This window comes from Suncus etruscus, chromosome 11 (genome assembly GCF_024139225.1).
Source record: "Suncus etruscus isolate mSunEtr1 chromosome 11, mSunEtr1.pri.cur, whole genome shotgun sequence".
NCBI classification, from domain to species: domain Eukaryota; kingdom Metazoa; phylum Chordata; class Mammalia; order Eulipotyphla; family Soricidae; genus Suncus; species Suncus etruscus.
The window spans coordinates 80,055,721-80,079,379 of record NC_064858.1 but is presented as its reverse complement, the minus strand read 5'-3'; the positions used below and the strand labels follow the sequence as shown (position 1 = coordinate 80,079,379).

Sequence of the window (23,659 nt, the reverse complement as noted above, 5' to 3'; positions counted from 1 at the left end):
TATAGGATGCTGGGCTTCCAACCTGGGTTGACCATGTGCAAGGGAAATGCCCTACCAGCGTGCTATTGCTCCAGCCCCTCATAAATTAATTTTTAAAAAGAACCTTATAAACACAGTAAAAGCAATCCTAAGAGGCTATAGCAGTGGCACAAGTGGTAAGGCATCTGCCTTGTATGTGCTAGCCTAGGATGGACCACAGTTTGAACCCCCAGAATCCCATGTGGTCCCCCAAGCCAGGAGCGATTTCTGAGTGGGTAACCAGGAGTAACCCCTGAGTATCACCGGGTGTGGCCCAAAAACAAACAAATAAAAAGCCAGTACTAAGAGGGGAAGTTAATAGTGTACAGATATATCAGGAAACAGGAAAAAGTTCAAATAACCTTACATCACAAGAATCTAAAAAAAAAAGAGCAATAAATGAAAAACAAAGTAGAAAGGAAATAATAAGGAACCAAAGAGATAATACAGTGGGTAAGGTGCTTGCCTTGCTTGCATACACCTCACCCAGATTCAATCCTCAGGACCATATTTGGTCCCCTGAGCACATAGCTAGGATTAAGTCCTGATCACCACTGGATGTGGCTCAAAAACTAATAAAAGGGGAATATAAAAATTAGAACAGATGGGGCCGGAGTTATAGCACAGCAGTAGGACATTTGCCTTGCACGCAGCTGACCCAGGACAGACAGTGTTTCGAATCCTGGCATTCCATATAGTCTCCTGAGCCAGCCATGAGCGATTTCTGAGTGCAAAGCCAGGAGTAACCCCTGTGCACTGCCAGGTGTGACCCTAAAACAAAACAAAAAATTAGAACAGAAATGAACTGAAGTGTTAGTACAGTAGGTGGGGCTTTTGCATTGAACAAGACCAACCCAGGTTGGTCCCCTGATCCCCCTCCAGGAGTGATCCCTGAGCATAGAGCTAAAAAGATGCCCTGAACATTGCTAGTGTGGCCCCCACCACAACAAGAAAGGAAAGTGGGCCAGAGATATAGTACAGTGGTACTGTACTTGCTGCTTACATGCTCTGCATAAGTCCCTTGCATCCTGTTTATTTCCCATTGATTTCCCTGTGCCCTTTCAAGACTGACCACTGAGCATAGATCAAGGAGTAAAGACTACTAAGTGTAGAACATATCAAAAGAATGATATAGAGGCCAAGATAAGTATTGCCTTGCATGCATCTAACCTGGGTTTGATCCCTGGCACCCTGTTTGATCTCCCAAGTATTAGCAGGAGTGATCCCGGAGTACAAAGCCAGGTGTAAGCTCCAAACACTGTCAGGTGTGACCCCCCCAAAAGGGGGAAATAAAATTAAGACAGAAGGGGGCCAGAGGGGTAGTACAGTGGGTGTTTGCCTTACTCACAGCTGACTCAGATTTGATTCTTGGCATCCCATATGGTCCCTCAAGCCCTGTCTCAGAGCACAGAGCCAAGAATAGGCCCTAAACACCTCTGACTGTCTCCCCACTTTCACCCCTGCAAAAAAAATTTTAAAATAAAGAAGGATAAATATCAGAGCAAAAGTAAATAATACAGAAATCAATCAAAAATAAATAAAACTCAGTGAAACCAAGAGCTAGTGTAACAAAGAATTAACAGAATTGAAAATGTTCACCATTATGCTGAGAATCTAGGAGAAAGAGATGAAATTTAGACTCCACACCTCCCAAGACAAAATTAAGAAGAAATAGGAAACATATTGATCAATTACTACTATTAAGGAAATTGAGCCATAATCACATATCTCTCAACAGTAGTCCAGGTCTAAACTGACTAACTAATGTTCAGATATCCAGAGAGGATTTTTTTCATAGAAATTTCAAAAATTGAAGAAACAGAATTTCTTCCTTCTATGAAGCCACCATTATTACCCTGATATAGTAACAAAAGCATTACTAAAATAAAAAAATGGGGCTGAAGATTATATTTATATAAAATATTAAGTACAGTGGGTAGTGCCTTGACAACAGATGGCCTGAGTTCCATCCCTGGCACCCTAATGGCCCCTGAGCATTGCCAGTGGTGATCCTTGGTTTGAGGGCCACACCCAGTGGTATTCAGGGCTTATTCCTGGCTCTGCACAAAGGAATCACTCTTATCAGTGTTCAGGGGACCAAATGAAATGCAGAGGATCAAACCTGAGTTGCCCAGTGCAAGGCGACCACAACCCACTGTACTCTTCTCTCCAGCCCCAACAGGAATGATCCCTGAGTGCACAACCAGGAGTAAGCCAGGCACCATTAAGTGTGTGTGTGTGTGGGGGGGGGGGGAAACAACTGAGGAGAGGAGCTGAGGGACATTTCCCCAAAGACAAGAGTTCCGGAACTCGGAGGGCATAGAGCATTTGTCTTACACACAGCCAACACGTGTTCAATTTGCAGCATCCTGCATTGTCCCCCAAGTATCCAGCCAGGCATTACCCCTGAAAATTGCCAGTTGTGGCCCCCAAACCAAGGGAATAAAAAAAAGCAACAGGCATATGAAAGCATTCATCACCACTGCTTGTCAGATTAATGCAAATTGAGACAACAATAAACTGGGGAGATAATTTGTTTTAAGGGCCAGTATACATGCTTTGCATGGAGGCCCAGGTTCAACCAATCCTTGGCATCCTGTGATCTTTCAGCACTGCTGAGCATGGTAACCCCTGAGCATACCAGGAGTCAATCCCTAATTACCACCAGAAGTGGTTAAAAAAAAAAAAAAAAAAGCAGAACAAAAAATTTTAATGCAATATCATCTCATGACAATGAGAATTGCAATATTAAAAAGGCAGTTGGTTCAAATGAATGACGCTTCTGATATTCATATGGGAAGTCCAGAATTGATCCCCAGCACTGAATGATCCACCAAGTAACTTCAGATACTCAAAAAATAAACCAAATTCCAGAAACAACCATTAGTGCTAATAGAAATATGGTGAAAAAGAAATGCTTGTTCAGTATTGGTGGGAATGTATTCTCAGTCAGCCTCTATGGAAAACAGTATGGTGACTTCTCAAAAAAACTTTTTAAAAATCTAATGTCACGGGCCAGAGAGATAGCACAGTGGGTAGGACATTTGCCTTGCAAGCAGCCAATTCAGGACAGACTGTAGTTCGAATCCCAGCATCCCATATGGTCCCCCATGCCTGCCAGGAGCGATTTCTGAGCACAGAGCCAGGATAACCCCTGAGTGCTACTGGTGTGACCCCAAAAACAAAACAAACAATAATCTAATGTCACTTCTTGGCATCTGCCCCAAGAAAAAACCAAAATATTAATTAAAAATATATTTTAAAAAATGGGGCCGGAGAGATAGCATGGAGGTAAGGTGTTTGCCTTTCATGCAGGAGGTCATCGGTTCGAATCCCGGCGTCCCGTATGGTCCCCCGTGCCTGCCAGGAGCAATTTCTGAGCATGGAGCCAGGAGTAACCCCTGAGCACTGCCGGGTGTGACCCAAAAACCACACACACACACACACACACACAATATATATATATATATATATATTTAAAAAAATGTATGTGGGAGGCCGGAGTGGTGGTGCGGAAAGGTAAAATGTCTGCCTTGCTGGTGCTAGCCAAGGACAGACCGCGATTCGATCCCCAGGCATCCCATATGGTCCCCCAAGCAGGAGCAACTTCTGAGCGCATAGCCAGGAGGTAATCCCTTCACATCACCGGGTGTGACCCAAAAGCCAAAAAAAAAAAAAGAGTTTGCCTTTGGAATACAAGTTCCTTTTTTCTGTGATTTACTGAACACTTGTAATTTACTTGGCATAAGATACCATTTCTAGGCTTTAGGATTTTTTTTGTGGGGGGGGCCACACCCGAAGGTGCTCCTGGCAGGCATGGGGGACCATATGGGACGCCGGGATTTGAACCAACCACTTTAGCTCCTGGGTTGGCTGCTTGCAAGGCAAACACCGCTGTGCTATCTCTCCGGCCCCGGCCTTAGGATTTTTTATGTTTATTATAAACAGAAGAAAAGAATAAAAAAGTAAAAGAAAAATGAGTGTGGCCATGTGTTTGAAACTTCTACTGTTTAGAGGGGTAGTCATATTGTTGCTCTGCATGTGCAACTAACTGATATTAACCCAAGCAGATAGTGATGATTATCAGTAGTTATTTGTTTTTTTTTTGTTTGTTTTTTTTTTTGGTTTTTGGGCCACACCCGGTGGTGCTCAGGGGTTACTCCTGGCTGTCTGCTCAGAAATAGCTCCTGGCAGGCACGGGGGACCATATGGGACACCGGGATTCGAACCAACCACCTTTGGTCCTGGATTGGCTGCTTGCAAGGCAAACACCGCTGTGCTATCTCTCCGGGCCCCAGTAGTTATTTGTTAACCATAATTTTTTCATCATTACTCTTCACCATCCCCCTCCAATACACACTTTGATGTGTTGAGTAGGTTGTAATGTACATTTATGTCTTGGCAGAAACTCCCGGATCCACTTTATTAAAGAAAGAATCTAGGGGCCGGAGCAATAGCACAGTGGTAGGGTATTTGCCTTGCATATGGCTGACCCAGGACAGACCTAGATTCGATCCCTGGCATCCCATATGGTCCCCTGAGTGCCACAGGGTATGGCCAAAAAAGAAAATAAAAATAATATGGTGGTTGGCCTGGAGAGGTAGTGCAGTGGGTAGGACACTTTACATATGGGTGACCTGGGTTCAATCCACTGCATTTCATATGTCTTGCCAAGAGCAATCCCTGAGTACAAAGCTAAAAGTAATCTCTGAACACCATCAGGTATAGCCCCCGAAAACAATAACGATAATTAAAAGAGGGAATCTAGGGGGCCAGAGAGATAGCATAGTGGTAGGGCATTTGCCTTGCTTATGGCCAACCTCAGACAGACCCGGGTTAGATCCCTGGCATCCCATATGGTCCCCTGAGCCTGCCAGGAGTAACCCCTGAGTGCCACTGGGTGTGGCCCAAAAACCAGTGAATAAATAAATAAAATTAAAGAAGTCATCTAATGAATGTCCAAATAAAGAAACTATGGTACATATATAGTGGAATATTAGTTGGCCATAAGAAAAGATAAAGTCCATGCAGTTAGCTGCTCCATGTAAGGACTTAGAGAGATCATGCTGAGCTGAATGAAGTTAGAGGAGAGAGAATGTTTCTCTGGTACAGAATTAAAGATTCATATGGTGGAATAACAAATACCCCAAAACAATGAAAACAAAGACCATGAGAACTAGTATTTAGTAGAAAACATGTCACTTGAAGAGACTGAAGGACAGGACAGAGTGGCAATGTCTATAGTGGAAGAAAGCTTTCAACCAGAAGGAGGAGGTGGTGCTGAAAGGTGATGTGTATGAAAAGTGTTATGTAAACCCTTACAACAACAGTACAGTAAACCACATATATAAGTATGTATATATGTGTGTGTGTGTGTGTGTGTGTGTGTGTGTGTGTGTGTGTGTGTGTGTGTAAAATATACATATAGGGGCCGGAGAGACAGCACAGCAGCGTTTGCCTTGCAAGCAGCTGACCCAGGACCTAAGGTGGTTGGTTCAAATCCTGGCGTCCCATATGGTCCCCCATGCCTGCCAGGGGCTATTTCTGACCAGATAGCCTGGAGTAACCCCTGAGCACTGCCGGGTGTGGTCCAAATACCAAAAAATAAAAACTATATATACATTATAAATATAAAAATATATATACATATATAGGTGTCTCTTATAGAAGCAGATTAGTGAGAGGCGAATGGCAAGTGGGGGCATATTAGAGGGAAATGGTTGAAACATTGTATGTCTGAAATTTAATCATGAATGACTTTGTAATTTTACATTTACCAAAAAAAATCTTTTTCAAGTAGTTGCGATCCTAAAAATAAATGCTCAGAGAGGGAGGGGGGTGAAGTTAAGACAGAAAAGGGACCACTATGACAATAGTAGTTGGAAATGATCACTCTGGACAAAAACTGGAAATTTAAGGGAAGTAAAGTGATATGCATGATACCCTTGCAAACCACTGTGCCTAAAAGGGAAAAAAGGAAGGAAGAGGGGGAAGGGAGAGAAAGAAAAGCATCTGCCATAGAGGCAGGCTGGGGGTGGGGTAACTGGGGAAATTGGTGGTGGAAATGAACACTGGTGAAGGGATGGATATTGCATCATTGTATAACTCAACTATCAACAACTTTCTAACTGAAAAAATAGAAGGAAATGCTCAAAATAATGCAGTTAAAATTACCACCAGCAATTTGGAGAATTAAAAAAAAAAAGACTTACAGGGTCCAGAACAGAGGTGCAAGTGGTAGGGCATCTTGCCTTGCACACGCTAACCTAGGACAAACCACAGTTTGATCTCTGGCATCCCATATGGTCCCCCAAGCTAGGAGCGATTTCTGAGCATCACTGGGCATGGCCCAAAAAAACAAAAGAAGACTTACATATACAAATTTGTGTTTGTTTGTTTGTTTTGGTTTTTGGGTCACACCCTATGACGCTCAGGGGTTGCTCCTGACTATGCGCTTAGAAGTCACTCCTGGCTTGAGGGACCATATGGGACACCGGGGGATCGAACCGCAGTCTATCCTAGGCTAGCGCTGGCAAGGCAGACAGACACCTTACCTCTAGCGCCACCACGCCGGCTCACATATACAAATTTATATTTGTGTAAATATAAATGTTAGAACATGTTAGTTGGGGCCGGAGAGATAGCACAGTGGCGGCGCAAGCAGCCGATCCAGGACCTAAGGTGATTGGTTCGAATCCCGGCGTCCCATATGGTCCCCCATGCCTGCCAGGAGCTATTTCTGAGCAGACAGCCAGGAGTAACCCCTGAGCACCGCCGGGTGTGGCCCAAAAACCAAAAAAAAAAAAAAAAAACACAAAACATGTTAGTTGATAACAAAGTAAGTTATGGAATTCAGATACCCAAAGAAAATGAATTTACCCCAAGATAACGGTACCAATACGCTTTTATACTATAGCATTGTAATTCTAGCATCATGCAATAATCATAGTTTTCTTTCTATGGTAAAGGTAATCTTACCATCTAACAAAATAATGAAGGTGTAAAATAGACTTTGGAAGTGGAATCAGATCATTCAGAAAGTGCTTGTTAATATCTTTTTATTGTTTTGTTTTGGTTTGGTTTTTGGTGTTTTGGGCCACACCCGGTGACGCTTAGGGGTTACTTATGGCTATGCACTCAGAAGTTGCTCCTGGCTTGGGGGACCATATGGGATGCCGGGGGATCAAACTGCAGTCTGTCCTAGGCTAGCACAGGCAAGGCAGACACCTTACCTCTAGCGCCACCTCACCGGCCCCTCTTGTTAATATCTTAATTCAAAGGTCAGAAAGTTCTTCAACAGTTACTCTTGTACTGAGAGATACTCAATAGACTGAGTGCCTTCAAAGCATACTTTGCATAATGGAAACCTAGGTTTACTACCTATCACTGGGGGCCAGAGCAGTGATAGCTCAGTGGTAGGGTATCTGCCTTGCATGTGGCCAACCCAGGACTGACTATGGTTTGATCCCTGATACCCAATATGGTCCCCCGACCCTGCCAGGAGGAATTTCTGAGTGCAGAGCCAGGAGTAACCCCTGAGCGCTGCTGGTTGTGGCCCTAAATCAAAAAACAAGAAGAAAATAATTACTCCTGGCAATGTTCTGGCAATGTTCAGGGGATTATATGTGTTGCCAGAGATCAAACCACAGATCTTCTGCCTGCATATAAGAATCTTACCTGCTGTACTGTCACTCCTGCCACAGTAGGACACATTTTTTGTTTTGTTTTGTTTTTGGGTCACACCCGGCAGTGCTCAGGGGTTACTCCTGGATCTACTCTCAGAAATCACTCCTGGCAGGCTCAAGAGGGGGACTATATGGGGATTTGAACCACCATCCTTCTGCATTGAAGGCAAACACCCTACCTCCATGCTATCTCTCTGGCCCAGTGGAATACATTTTTAACACTCTAGTGGTCTAAAATCTACTTTACAGGGCTGGAGTAATAGCACAGTGGATAGAGCATTTGCCTTGCATGCAGCCAACTCAGGCAATATGTTGCCAATCCCCAGCAACCCATATGGTCCCCCAAGCATGCCAGGAATAACTCCAGAGTGCCACAGGATATGCCCAAAAACCCCCCAAAATAAAATCATACTTTAAAAGATGATACACATCTAGCACCAACTACAAATTCTTAGACACTGACTTTAGTAACTTCATAGAGAGATATAACAATAATTTCAAATTGACCCTTGTTGATCTAAACTTTGTTAATTCCATTTGCCTCTGAATTGTAACAAGCTGTATGAAATAACTTTTTTACTTTTTTATTTTTAATTATGAGAACAATGATGCAAAGAGGACAAGGTAAAGTTACAGTGAAAGGACAGTCGCCCATAAACAGAGTTCTCAGAAGAAATCCCCTTGCTGATGCCTAAATATTGAACTTACAGTCAAAAAAACATTAAGAAAAATAAGGCAGAACCCATGTACAATTACTTTGTCCACAAGTCCCCAGAGTGTAGTACATTATAACATTTCTTAGCAGTACACAAAGCAACAAAGCCATGAGATTTATGTGACTCCTTAACATTGAAGGCATAGTATTTTTTTATATATTCATGCACATACATATTAGTTTAAGTTAACATCAAAAGTTTAAGAGGTATTTTTTAAGGGTTAGTCAAAAGGGCACAGTAAAAACGGTGTTAGAGTGGCAAATATTGTTTGCATAGGCCCACCAAAATATGGGGGTCATAGAAAGGAATAGCCTTGTTCTAAATACAAGGAGACCACTACCTCTGAAGTTTCCTGGCATAAGACCAACTCTAGGCTCCAGGCAACCTAGTTTATTCAATCCAAGTCATTGTCTGTAGTGCCAATACAGTTTTATTTTTCACTCAGTCCTATTGTTGGCATCAGGTTTCTGTATTAAAGATCCTGGAATCCGGGGCCGGAGAGATAGCATGGAGGTAAGGCGTTTGCCTTTCATGCAGGAGGTCATCGGTTCGAATCCCGGCGCCCCATATGGTCCCCTGTGCCTGCCAGGAGCAATTTCTGAGCCTGGAGCCAGGAATAACCCCTGAGCACTGCCAGGTGTGACCCAAAAACCAAAAAAAAAAAAAAAAAAAAAAAAAAGATCCTGGAATCTGCACATCCTACATTGAAGTCAGGCTGGTGTGGAGTATCCTCTAGTTTCACCTCACAAATAAGGGGCAATACAGAAAGCCCTGTTCAGTAAGCAGGTCATTGTTGTTGTTAAGTCTTCTCAGTGTTAAGGGAAATCTCTTTTGAGTAGATCGATGTCAGAACAGCTGTAGGGTCTTCGCTGGTAGAGGATTGCCTCCAGGTGATGTTATAGACAACCTTGGATGTTTTATAGATGTCTTCTCTAGATCAGGGGTGAATGGAGAATGCCCATTCTTCTGAGGCCTGTGCCAGGTCTTTATGTCAATGTTCAGGGTGTAAGGTCCCATTGCACTACAAGATTTGTGTGTTCCCATCTCTATTAGATAAGAACTTATTTGTATGTATAGTATTTTCTCATTTTAGTGTGCCTAAGCAAACAAGAAATAAAGCCATGTGGCGTTATTAGAGTATATGGGGGCGTAAGAACACGTTCAACAATACCCATCGCTTGGTTCAAACATAAGCATTAAACTGAGGGATTCTTTCACACCAAATTCCATATTGAGCAGTTCACAAAGAAAAGATACAAAAAGGCGGGGGGGATCGTCACTGTATAAGAAAATATTCAGCAAAAGTTATAGCCGTGAAAGAAAACACCCATAAAATGTTGAAAAGACATACATGTCCTTTTTATGCCTTTTGGAATAGTTGGGTGGGTGTTAACTCCAGGGCACCACTTTGGTCTGTGACTTAGGACTCTACAGTACTTAAGTGAAAAAGGGTAAATGAGGAGTAATGATGATAGGGGTTAAGGAAATTAAAGAGAAAAATGATCTTTTGTAGGGGTGTGCAAAAGGGCAGAGTACAAAATGGACATTCTGCATACATAAAAACATAATTCAGTGATAGTAAGTACTATTAATGTATCTTGTGCGCTCGGGGGCGCGATTTTGAAAATACAGACTGGAAAGAGATTACCAGTGACTGCATCAAGAAGCTGGGAGGCTGGAAGTTCAGAGCCCCACCCAGACCCTCCCTAAGGAGCCGAATGGATAATGGGGGAAAGCCTAGGGTACCTTCAAGCTCCGCCAAGGGACCCAACTCGCCGGCTTGCCCAGGCATGTGGCCTGGGGAAGCCCTGGAGATCTGGAGCAAGGCGGTAGAGGGGTGCTGGGGTTACCCAAGTCCCGCACCCCCCCCAGGCCTGGTTAAGAAGGCCTCTGGCATGGTGGAGGCCTGCCGAACCCCATGCTGCTAGACTCCCAGCTCCCAGGAAGGAAAGAGCATGAAATAACTTTTTGCCTGCATGAAGGCAACCTATGGTGGTGGATGGGAAACTGGTGAAGAGAAGGTCACACTAGTGGTGAGATTAATGTTTGTGCATGTAATGCCTGAAACAACTGTATTATGATCAACTTGGTAAATCATAGTGTTATAACAGAATCAAGATCTACAAGTTAGATACAAAGGGGACCTGTTACACTAGCAGACCAGGGGGCAAAGGTGGGAGGTATGGGATGCATTTTGGGAACAGAGAGAGGCAAAGGAAGGTCAACACTGGTGGTGGGAATTGCCCTAATTCACTGTGCCTATATACCTTAAATATAACTGAAAAACTTGTAATTCAAAAATAATCACAGTGTTATAATAATAAAATTTAGAAAAAATGAGGAATGAAACAATATAGGCTTAATAAATTATGTATTGTAAACCACTCAAATACCATACAAGTTTAGAAAAGCAGGGGCCAGAGAGATAGCATGGAGGTAGAGTGTTTGCCTTGCATGCAGAATGACGGTGGTTCGAATTCCAGCATCCCATATTGTCCCCTGTGCCTGCTAGGAATGATTTCTGAGAGTAGAGCCAGGAGTAACTCCTGAACGCTGCCAGATGTGACCCAAAAACAAAAACAAAGCAAAAACAAGTTTAGAAAAGCTAGATTATGAGGTTGGAGCGATAGCACAGTAGTAAAGCATTTGCCTTGCGTGCGGCCCATCCAGGACGGACCTTGGTTCGTTCCCTTGCTTCCCATATGGTCCTCTTAGCCAGGAGTGATTTCAGAGCACATAGCCAAGAGTAACCTCTGAGCATCACAGGGGGTGGCCCCCAAAAAAGAAAAGAAAAACTAGATTATGGAAAATTAAAGAAATTTAAATAGCTACATTTTGTCTGGACCTTAGAAAAATGGTAGAATTGGGGGCCAGAGTGAGAGCACAGCAGCCAATTCTGGACAGACCCCGGTAAATTCCCTGGCACCCCATATGGTCCCCCGACTGTGCCAGGATGGATTTCTGAGCACAGAGCCAGGAGTAACCCCTGAATGCCGCCGCCACAAGGTGTGACTGTGACCCCCCCCAAAAAAAAATAAAAAAGAAAAGAAAAATGGTAGAATTTAGATAATTGAGGGAATAGAGGAAGGCATGTTTGAGAATAAAGGGATTATATAAAAATCACAAAATTAAAAACAAAGGCCAGAGAGATAGCACAGCAGTAGGGCATTTACCTTGCATGCAGCCTATCCAGGATGGATGGTGGTTCAAATCATGGCATCCCATATGGTTCCCCGTTCCTGCAGTTTCTGAGCACAAAGCCAGGAGTAACTCCTGAGCACTGCCAGGTGTGACCCAAACTCCTCCCCCCCAAAAAAAATTAAAAACAAATTTTCTTTTAGTTTTTCAGGTTTGGGTAGGTCTGAGTTGGACAGAAAACACTAATGAAAAATAGAAAATAAAAGGCATGGGCCGGAAAGATAGCACAGCGATAGGGCATTTGCCTTGGATGCAGAAGAATGGTGGTTCGAATCACGGCATCCCATAAGGTCCCCCACGCCTGTCAGGAGCAATTTCTGAGCATAGAGCCAGGAGTAATCCCTGAGCGCTGCCGGGTGTGACACAAAAACAAACAAAAATTTATAAGAAATACAAGTGTCTGGGCTGGAGAGATAGCATGGAGGTAAGACGTTTGCCTTTCATGCAGGAGGTCATCGGTTCGAATCCCGGCGTCCCATATGGTCCCCCGTGACTGCCAGGAACAGTTTCTGAGCCTGGAGCCAGGAATAAACCCCTGAGCACTGCTGGGTGTGACCCAAAACCCACAAAAAAAAAAAAAGAAAAAAGAAATACAAGTGAGGGGCCAGAGCAGTGGCGCAAGTGGTAGGGCGTTTGCCTTGCATGCGCTAACCTATGACAGACCACGGTTCGATCCCCAATCGTCCCATATGGTCCCACAAGCCAGGAGTAATTTCTGAGCACATAGCCAGGAGTAACCTCTGAACGTCATCGGGTGTGTCCCAAAAACAAAACAAAGCAAAACAAAAAAGAAATACAAGTGAACCATCTCCTCCTGAGATGGCCAGCTTTCTTCTGCATGGGCCAGTGTACCCCATAGTCTTTCATGACTCGATTCACATCTCATTCAAGAAAAGAGTGAGTCTAAGGAGCTGGCCCAGTTTGAATATGGCGATTGCATTTGTGGGTGTGGTTACAGCTGCCAGGCTTCCCTATAGGAGGAAGATATGGGGGGAGGGTGCCCACACTTGCTCTAAAAAGCCCTCTTGATATCACTCCCCAAATTGGTGTACCTGAAGTTTGGTCAGATTGGTGTCCCTAAAGGGACTTGCAGAGGGGTGATGAGGCAGGACCATAGGGAAAATGGTGTTTCTGGGTGATGGAGTCAATAGGCATGGCCACAAGTTTGTATGTTTGAAATAAAATACTATTATTACCTTGTAACCATGGTGTTTAAATAAAGTAATTTTTTTGTGTGTGTGGTTTGTGGGTCACACCCGGCAGTGCTCAGGGGTTACTCCTGGCTCCATGCTCAGAAATTGCTCCTGGCAGGCACGGGGGACCATATGGGACACTGGGATTTGAACTGATGACCTTTTGCATGAAAGGCAAACGCCTTACCTCCATGCTATCTCTCCAGCCCCTAAATAAAGTAATTTTAAAAAATACACAAAACGGGGCCGGGAAGGTGGCGCTAGAGGTAAGGTGTCTGCCTTACAAGCGCTAGCCAAGAACGGACCGCGGTTCGATCCCCCGGCGTCCCATATGGTCCCCCCAAGCCAGGGGCGATTTCTGAGCACATAGCCAGGAGTAACCCCTGAGCGTCAAACGGGTGTGGCCCAAAAATAAAAAAAAATTAAAAAAAAAAAAAAGAAAAAAAAATACACAAAACACCTTTAAAAGTGACTTTGATTTTTGGTTTTGGTTTTGGTTTTTGGGTCACACCCGGCGCAGCTCAGGGTCGCTGCTGGCTCTGTGCTCAGAAATCCCTCTTGGCAGGCTCAGGGAACCATATGGAATGCTGTGATTCAAACCACCATCTGTCCTGAGTCTGCTGCATGCAAGGCAAATGCCCTACCACTGTGCTATCTCTCCAGTCCCTAAAAGTAACTTTTGCTAAGTTAATATATACCTCAAGTTACTTTCCAATTATTTAAATCCCTTTTGCTGCCAGTTTCACTTTTTTCCATTTGGTGGGGGTGGGAAGATGTTCATCATCAGGCATGGGGCCCAGAGCCTTACACTCAGCTTGCCAGTGAAGGATGACTGTTCATTGCTAAGAACTGCAGGCCATATTGTACAATGGCATCATGGCTTTAGAGATCAAATCCAGGTTCTTGCATATGCAGGTATGCACTCCAGTCCTTTGAAACCTTTGTGTCCTTTTTTTTTTTTTTTTTTGGTTTTTGGGCCACACCCTGTGACGCTCAGGGGTTACTCCTGGCTATGCGCTCAGAAGTTGCTCCTGGCTTCTTGGGGGACCATATGGGACGCCGGGGGATCGAACCGCGGTCCGTCCTAGGCTAGTGCAGGCAAGGCAGGCACCTTACCTCCAGCGCCACCGCCCGGCCCCCTTTGTGTCCTTTTGACTTTGTTTTTTATTTTGTTTGGCAGTGCTTAGAGGTCTGTCATGGCTCTGCACTCAATAATCACTCCTGGAAGGCTCAGGGGACCATATGGGATGCTGGAAATTGAACCTGGGTTGGCCATTGCAAGGCAAGCATCTCACTAGCTGTACTATCATTTCCTATCCTATTGTTTTAATTTTTGAGATTCTATTTCTTTTTTGGAATCTCTCTACTAGGCTAGTCTTCTTGAATGGACCCAGCCTCGGGGTCGGAGAGATAGCCTGGAGGTAAGGTATGCCTTGTATGCAGAAGGTTGGTGATTTGAATCCCAGCATCCCATATGGTCCCCTGAGCCACCAGGAGCAATTTCTGAGCATAGAGCCAGGAGTAAACCCCTGAGTGCTGCCAGGTGTGACCCAAAAACTGCAAAAAGAAAAGAAAAAAAAAGAATGGACCCAGCTTTTAGTTCCACAGGAAAGAGATGATATTTAAAATATCACCTCTTTTTTTGGTTTGGTTTGGGGGTCACACCTGACAGTGCTCAGGGCCTATTCCTGCTCTGAACTCAGGTATCACTCCTAGTAAGGCTTGGAGAACCATTTAGGGTGCTGGGAACCTAACCTTCGGTGGCTGCATGCAAGGCAAGCACCCTACCTGCTGTGTTATCTACCTTTCACACACACACACACACACACACACACACACACACACACACGCTATTATTTTGTATATGAATGATGAACCTATCACCTTCATGCATATAAGCAATACTGTTTTGTAAGTTGAGGATACTTTCAGCATTTTAATTGTTATGCTCTCTTAAGTTAATTTTGCATTTATCTGGAAAACATTTATTAATTGTGTAATATTACATATGAGACTAATTATTCCTTGGTACTTGGGATACTTCCATGAACAAAAAGATCCTTATGATGGGATTGGGACTTATTAGGTGTTGCTGGGGACTGAAAATCATGGGTCTTAAACCTGTTCTAGCTCTCTTGCCCCCAGGATTCTAATTCTTTGCTTGTTTATTTCTGGACCACATCTGGTAATGCATAGGAATTACTCCAGACTCTGCACTCAGAGATCACTCTTGGCAGGGCTTGGGGACCATATGTGGTGCTTGGGATTGAATTCTGTCAACCACAAGACAAAACACCTCACCCAATGTGCTATTACTCCAGCTAGCATCTTTTGTTTTGTTTTTGTTTTTGGGAGACCACACCCAGAAGCAACAAGAGTTACTCCTGGCAGGATTGGGGTCCCACCATATGGGATGTCAGATATGGAATCCAGGTCAGCCACATGCAAGGCAAACACCCTACCTGCTCTGCTATCACTCTGGCCCCACCAGCTAGAATCTTTATTCTTTGTTTGTTTGTTTGTTTGTTTTTGATTTTGGGTCACACCTGGCAGCGCTCAGGGGTTATTCCTGGCTCTATGCTCAGAAATCGCCCCTGGCAGGAACAGGGAACCATATGGGATGCCAGGATTCGAACCACTGTCCTTCTCATGAAAGGCAAACGCCTTACCTCTGTGCTAGCTCTCTGGCCCCGAATCTTTATTCTTTTTATTTCTTTTTTGTTTTTTGGGTCACACCTGACAATGCTCAGGGGTCACTCCCTCGGGGAACCACAAGGGATGTCAGGAATCGAACCACCGTAGGTCCTGGGTCAGCTGCATGCAAGGCAAATGCCCTACCGCTATTCTATCTCTCTACCCTCCAGAATCTTTATTATTTTTTGTTTGTATTTTTTTGTTTTTGGGCCACACCCGGTGTTGCTCAGGGTTTATTTACTCCTGGCTGTCTGCTCAGAAATGACTCCTGGCAGGCACGTGGGACCATATGGGACACGGGGATTTGAACCAACCACCTTTGGTCCTGGATCAACTGCTTGCAAGGCAAACGCCCTCTCCGGGCTCATTTGTTTGTTTTTTTGTTTTTTGTTTTTTTGGGTTACACCCAGCTTCACTCAGGGGTTACTCTAGGCTATGCACTCAGAAATCACTCCTGGCAGGCTCGGGGGACCTTATGGGATGCTGGGATTCAAACCACCATAAGTCGTGGGTTGGCCGTGTGCAAGGCAAATGTCCTACTACTGTGCTCTCTCTCCAGCCTTCAGAATCTTTATTCTTTTTGTTTGTTGTTGTTGTTTTGGTTTTTGGGTCACACCTGGCATCTTTCAGGGGTTACTTCTGGCTCTGCGCTCAGAAGTTGCTCCTGGCAGGCACCATGTGGGATGCCGGGATTTGAACCACTTTCTGTTTGAATCAGCTGCATGTAAGGCAAATGCCCTACCGCTGTGCTATTTATCTCTCCAGCTTCAGAATCTTTTTTTTTTTTTTTTTTGGTTTTTGGTTCACACCCGGCAGTGCCCAGGGGTTACTTCTGGCTGTCTGCTCAGAAATAGCTTCTGGCAGGCACAGGGGACCATGTGGGACACCGGGATTTGAACCAATCACCTTTGGTCCTGGATCGGCTGCTTGCAAGGCAAATGCTGCTGTGCTATCTCTCCGGGCCCTTTCAGAATCTTCTTTTTTTTTTTTTTTTTTTTTTGGTTTTTGGGTCACACCCGGCATTGCTCAGGGGTTACTCCTGGCTGTCTGCTCAGAAATAGCTCCTGGCAGGCACAGGGGACCATATGGGACACCGGGATTTGAACCAACCACCTTTGGTCCTGGATCGGCTGCTTGCAAGGCAAACACCGCTGTGCTATCTCTCCGAGCCCCTCAGAATCTTTATTCTTGAAGATATTATATGTTCCTAGACTACTGCTAGCCCAGCTGTCAAATGTCTCTGTTATCAATATTCCTTTTATAATGGACTCATTTAGGTCAGCTGCCAGAATCTTCTCTGACTTCCCCAAATAGAAAATCTATCAATCCACGCAGGAATTAATCTTATGTACACTGTGATGGGTTACCCTATCCTTTAGTTTATCCTTATTTACTCCCCTGACAAATTTTTTTCTTGGTATATTTTGGGAAGACATTTCCTTTTCTTTCTTTTCCTCTCTAAATTACTTTGCTCACACATGAAGCATGTAAGTTGCCACTGCTCTGGTTGTATTTATTTGTTGAACAATCCTGTAATTTGAAATGATTCATTCAAGAGCCATAAAGCATTCAAAGCAGGATGTGACTCACCTAGTAAACAGCAGCATCTTGAAGTCAAGGGATGGAATGGAGGGTTTATTAAGTACAAATGCAAATTATGACTTTGAGGTATGTGTGGGTGTGTTAAGTTTTTTCCTTTCTCCCTTTACTACATTCGCAAATATAAATGATCCCTTGATGCATTGGAAATTGAAACATTGGGCCCGGAGAGCTAGCACAGCGGCGTTTGCCTTGCAAGCAGCCGATCCAGGACCAAAGGTGGTTGGTTCGAATCCCGGTGTCCCACATGGTCCCCCATGCCTGCCAGGAGCTATTTCTGAGCAGACAGCCAGGAGTAACCCCTGAGCATCACCGGGTGTGGCCCCAAAACCAAATAACAATAAAAAAAAAATAAAGGAAATTGAAACATTGTAATGAGGCTGAGAAGTCTAATCAAGACCTGAGGATCTTCTCTTTGACCCACTCAGCCCCCGTGTCACTACATTCCAAAACTTGCTCCCAGTGGTTTCTCAGATTTATTTATTTTTTGTTGTTTTTGTTTTTGGGCCACACCCGGCGGTACTCAGGGGTTACTCCTGGCTGTCTGCTCAGAAATAGCTTCTGGAAGGCACAGGGGACCATATGGGACACTGGGGGACCATATGGGACACCGGGATTCGAACCAACCACCTTTGGTCCTGGATCGGCTGCTTGCAAGGCAAACGTCACTGTGCTATCTTATCTCTCTGGGCCCGGTTTCTCAGATTTTTTTTGTTTTGTTTTGTTTTTAGGCCACACCCGTTTGACGCTCAGGGGTTACTCCTGGCTATGCTCAGAAATCGCCCCTGGCTTGGGGGGACCATATGGGACGCCGGGGGATCGAACCGTGGTCCGTTCCTTGGCTAGCGCTTGTAAGGCAGACACCTTACCTCTAGCGCCACCTTCCCGGCCCCGGTTTCTCAGATTTATAATTACTTTTTCATACTACTTTTTTCATTAAAATATTCCTAAATAGGGGCCAGCCTGGTGGTGCTAGAGGTAAGGTGCCTGCCTTGCCTGCGCTAGCCTAGGATGGACTGCGGTTCGATCCGAGGCGTCCCATATGGTCCCCCAAGCCAAGCGCGATTTCTGAGCTCATAGCCAGGAGTAACCCCTGAATGTCACCGGTTGTGGCCCAAAAACAAAAACAAACAAAAAAAAATCCTAAATATCACCACTATAGGAAAAGAAGAAAAGAAGCCTATTCTCTTCATAAAACTGCCAAACCCAGAAACTTTGAAGAAGTGGGTAGGCATGTGCATAAAAGTCTTACAGGGGCCAGAGTGGTAGCTCAGTGGTAGGGTGTTTGCCTTGCACACTGCTGACCCAGGACAGACACGGGTTCAATCCCCGGCATCCCATATGGTCCCCCGAGCCTGTAAGGAGCACTTTCTGAACAAAGAGGCAGGATTAACCCCTGAGTGCCACAGGGTGTGGCCTAAACAACAACAGCAAAAAGACTTTTATACACTACCAAAAATATACACTAAGTTCCTAGAATTGTTTCCATAGTTTAGACATTTGGGGCTGACTTCCTAAAAATTTCCTTACCCCAGTCTACTCTTCTTAAAACAAGAGAAGTTTGGGCCCGGAGAGATAGCACAGCGGCGTTTGCCTTGCAAGCAGCCGATCCAGGTGTCCCATATGGTCCCCCGTGCCTGCCAGGAGCTATTTCTGAGCAGACAGCCAGGAGTAACCCCTAAGCACCACCAGGTGTTGGCAAAAAAAAAAAAAAAAAAAAAAAAAAACAAGAGAAGTTTATCTTAATTATAGGGTTAGGGGGTTGGAGAGATGGTACAGTGGATAGAGTGCTGGCCTTGCAATAGCCAAATGTGGCCACCACCACCACCCCCCCACTAAGGAAAAGAAGGAAAGGTTGATGTCCAGTGTCAACCATCAATAAAGAAAATCACTGAGACACTCTTCTTTCCCCCTCCCCTTTCCCTTCCTTTATTACTGTAGCAGTGTCCCAAGGGTTGTACCCTGACTAGTGTGTTTGCAGGCTGTGTACCAGGATTACACTCAGCAATGTGGGCCAGTGCCAGAGATCAACCTTGTATCCTCCCACTTGTAAGACTCTGACTGAGCCACATCCCAGGTGGTTGTCTGTTTGTTTTTTTAACTTCTTGGCTATTCAGACTTTCAGTTAAAATTTTTCTGTGCCCTCAGGCCTATCCAACTGGTCTAGAAGAATTTTAGACCCTTAGCTATCCTTAGTTGTGAAAGGAAGCAGAACAAATTTAACAAATTTAAGGAAAGCTACTTTAAGGTAAAGTACAATTTGGTGTAGTTTTCTTGACTGGATAGGAACTGGAATAACCAATTCCTATTTGATTTATAGTTAAGAACTATGGAGGGTCCAGGAGTGAGTTTATGCCTTGCATGTAAAAGGCCTGGGATTGATCCCCAGAGCTTTATGAACTCTTAAACACTGCTGGAAGTGGTCCCCTATTACAGAAGGGTATGACTCCAAAGTTTGTTTTTGTTTGTCTGTTTGTTTAGTTTTTAGGTCACAGCCGGCAGCGCTCAGGGGTTCCTCCTGGCTCTGTGCTCAGAAATCGCTCCTGGCAGGCTCAGGGGACCATATGGGATGCTGGGATTCGAACCACCGTCCATCTGTGGTCGGCTGCGTGCAAGGCAAATGCCCTACCGCTGTGCTATCTCTCCGGTCCCTGACTCCAAAATTTTTAAGAACTATAGAGGGCCAGAGAAATAGTACAGTGGATAGAGGACTTGCCTTATGTGCGGCCAACCCTGGTTCAATCCGTGGCACCCCTTCTTACCCCCTGAGCCTGTCAGGAGTGATCCCTGAGTGCGGAGTCAGGAGTAAGTCCTGAGCACTGCCAGGTGTGGCCCCCAAAGCAAAAACAACTTTAATAAATAAATAGAAGAACTGTGGGAAAAGGGTTAAGGGTATATGGAAAGCATCTAATGAAGAGGGGACTAGACTGCCTTACTAGAATAGGAGTCTAACCCATCATTAATTTTAGAAACAAAAAGCCAAATGGAGCCACATTTTAGAGACTTGGTGAAAGAGCTGTGGGAAAACTGCAGCATCCAAGCTGTTACTGTGTCAAAGGCGTGTTGTAATGAAGGAACATGGCCAGCCAGCCTCAATGGGAATTGGGAGGGGGCGGAGTTAAATCGTTCTTTTGAATTACTGCTGTTCATCTGTTCTCTTCCCCTTCCCCTTCTAAAGAAGGGGTATGAGAATGAGTTATTGTCCGGTAACCCTGCCTTACGTAGTCATAAACTAAGGCAGATTCAGCCTCACCTTTTCATTGTTTTTTCACCGAAGTCCCTAAGTAAATAAACTCTCACCATCTCCTTTATCCCTTCCTTCATCCTCACTACAGGCTTTCCCTACCCTCACAAAGATTTTTGCTTGAGTTTTTACTCTACAATTATACAACCAGAAACACTGCACCGGTCCCTTTATGGCTGATGGAGCCCAGGCGGGTTGCCGATGAGGGGAGATAGCATTTGGCCGATGGGGCTGGCATGTGTCATTACTGCTGGCCATTGGGCCTCTGTCCTCTACAGCTCCATCCTGGGTCATTAAAACTCTGAGCCAAATAGCTGGGCAGGCGCCTGCTGTAGCACTGTGGAGGCCAGGAAGTTAAATGGTTCTCCTAATCCTGCATAATTTATCTCCCTGTTAGCCCCCTCATAAATAGTCCACTTCAGCCCTACCATGGAGAGCTTCGTTCTGGATTTCCTGTTCCTGTGATGACCACTGAGTGCCCAGGCTTTCTCTTTTCCTCTCTTTTTTATTATCATTATTATTAAAAATTATTTTCCCCTTGGAGTCTAAAGTTTGCCTTACTGGTTTTTTTGTGTTTTGTTTTGTTTTCATTTGGAGCCTCCTGCCCAGACTGCTTTTCACCAACAATCTGTCGGTTTCTCTCACTTGGACCTGATTTTACAGAACAGTTGGTGGTCTGGTCTTTCTCTTCCCCTCTCCTCCCTGCTTTTCTAATACTATTTTCCCCTTCCTCGTTTTCTTTTTTTAAACTATCTCTTCTTTTCCATCATTTTCATTGTTTTCTCCCTTCTGTTCCCCTTCTGAATCTCTTTTTCCAGAGACCGTTCTTATTATAGACTGTTTGACGGGATATTTAAAGGGGGCATTGAATACTTTTTTTCCAAATCTCCATTTCTATTTCGTTTCAGAGATTTACAAACGAGGACCACCTGGCAGTTCATAAACACAAGCATGAGATGACATTGAAATTTGGCCCAGCCCGAACCGATTCAGTCATCATTGCAGGTATTTGCTGCCCCAGAAGCCACGTGCCTTGATATCACCAGACAGTTAAGATTAATACCAGGGACCAGATGTACTGGGAGCTGTACTCCCCTTCTCCCATTAAGAGCCCTGACGTGATCTGCATTTCATCAGGAAAACAGAACACTAAAAACTCCCCAATCTATTGTGCCCTCCACTGTTTTTAATAGAAGATTGTGTTCTGCAGTTTTTGAGGGTAGGTGTACTGAGATTTCCTGTTAGCTCTTTTTAGTCAATTCCCTCCTTGCCTTCTTTTTATTAAGACATTGGAAGATTTACAAAAGCACTGCCTTCGATATTTATCCCTGTCTACAGTAAATAGGTAAACAAAAGAAGGGAAGAAAGCTGACCTAGTCTGTCTGATTCTCTTCCACCCGGTGTCAGTTTTTCCCCCAGTTGACAGATTGTCAGTTCGTAAATTCAGCTTCCCTTGTGAATCCTGACACTAAGCTCAAACAAGACTTTTCTAAGCCATTTGGGTGAGCTGGAACCTCTCACCAGTTGTTTTAGAAATTGTTTTGCTTACATATGCTGTTCTCAAGGGAATGTTCTCATCAACTGCTCAAAAATATGCAGCAATGCTGTTATGCCATTTTACGCTAGATACACCAACCAAAGTGGCCTTTTTTTTTTCTTTTATTGATTTTTTTGTTCGGTTTTTGGGGGAGGCCGCACTATGGAGATCAGAACTTACTTCTGGCTCTGCCCCAGGGGTTACTGCTGGCGTGCTGGGGGACCATATACAGTCAGTGCCAGTGATTGAACCCGGGTCAGCCATGAGCAATTCAAGTACCTTCAGTTCTGTATTTCTTTACAGTAACAATGTCAGCTTTTTCTACTGATCCATACGAATTCTAACTTCGCTGGGGTATGCAAGCTTATTTTAATATTTAATCAATTGGAGATTTAATTGGTAGTTATTATTTCAATTAATAAATCAGGTAATGGGGCCAGAGGATTAGCATGGAGGTAGGGTGTTTGCCTTGTATGTGGAAGAATGGTGGTTTGAATCCCGGCATCCCATATGTTCCCCCAAGCCTGCCAGGAGCGATTTCTGAGGGTAGAGCCAGGAGTAACTCCTGAGTGCTGCCGGATGTGACCCAAAATCCAAATAAATAAATAAATAAATAAATAAATAGATCAGGAAGACACAGTTCTCTAAGACTTACAGCCAGAATACCATTCAATAAATAGTGAGGAGAAACTATTCTCCATACTTCTGTACATGAAAAAAAGCACTTCTCTCAGATATCTCTCATTCCTTATAAATCCAGAAAATATTTATTTAATATCTACTACATATATAAGATATATTGTTAGGAGCTTTTAGGTTGCAATTACTTTGAGTGGAAACACTGTCATTAATGTACTTAAGAAAACCTCGGTGGTGGGGCCAGAGAGATAGCACAGCAGCAGGGTATATGTCTTGCACGCAGCTGACCAAGGACAGATGGTGGTTCAAATCCTGGCATCCCATATGGTTCCCCCATGCCTGCAAAGAGTGATTTCTGAGTGTTGAGCCAGGAGAAACCCGTAAGTGCCACTGAGTTTGACCCAAAAATAACAACAACAAAAATACTTAGGTGGGGGGTCCGGAGAGATAGCACAGAAGTAGGGTGTTTCCCTTGCAAGCAGCCGATCAGGATGGGCAGCGGTTCAAATCCCAGTATCCCATATGGTCCCTGAGCCTGCCAGGAACAATTTCTCAGTACGGAGACAGGAATAACTCCTGAGCGACACTGGGTGTGACCCCAAAACAAAACAAAAAACAACAACAAAAAAGAAAACCTAGGTCGGGAGGGGAGGTTGCCAGGGAGATATCTCAAAAGGCTGGACCACAGCTTTCTGTTGTCTCCCAAGCAGTGCTGGAAGTGAATTCTGAGCTTCCCCAAGCACAACCCTGTGTGCCCAGCTGCTATTGTCTGAAGAAAGTCTTTTTATCTTTTTTTTTTTTTTCTTTTTGGTTTTTGGGCCACACCCGGCGATGCTCAGGGGTTACTCCTGGCTGTCTGCTCAGAAATAGCTCCTGGCAGGCACAGGGGACCATATGGGACACCGGGATTCGAACCAACCACCTTTGGTCCTGGATCAGCTGCTTGCAAGGCAAACACCGCTATGCTATCTCTCCGGGCCTGAAGAAAGTCTTAAAGCAAGCAACTGGCTTCTTAGATATATCTAACAATAATAATAAAAAGGGGCCACCAGCACCCAGCCAAAAAAAAAAAAAAGAAAAACGAAAATCTACAAAGAATTCAGGAAGATAGTTTAAAGGATTAGAGCTCATACCTG

The 23,659-nt window shown here is 44.4% G+C and overlaps 1 protein-coding gene across 1 annotated transcript in view; it reads left to right on the top strand.

Moving 5' to 3' along the window:
* ATF7 (activating transcription factor 7) overlaps positions 1-23,659 on the top strand; it is a 135,322-nt gene that overhangs the window by 76,385 nt on the left and 35,278 nt on the right. Inside the window, exon 3 of the mRNA XM_049783652.1 lies at positions 21,256-21,352. Within this exon, the coding sequence (XP_049639609.1) occupies positions 21,256-21,352 (97 nt within the window). The remainder of the gene's footprint in view (positions 1-21,255; positions 21,353-23,659) is intronic.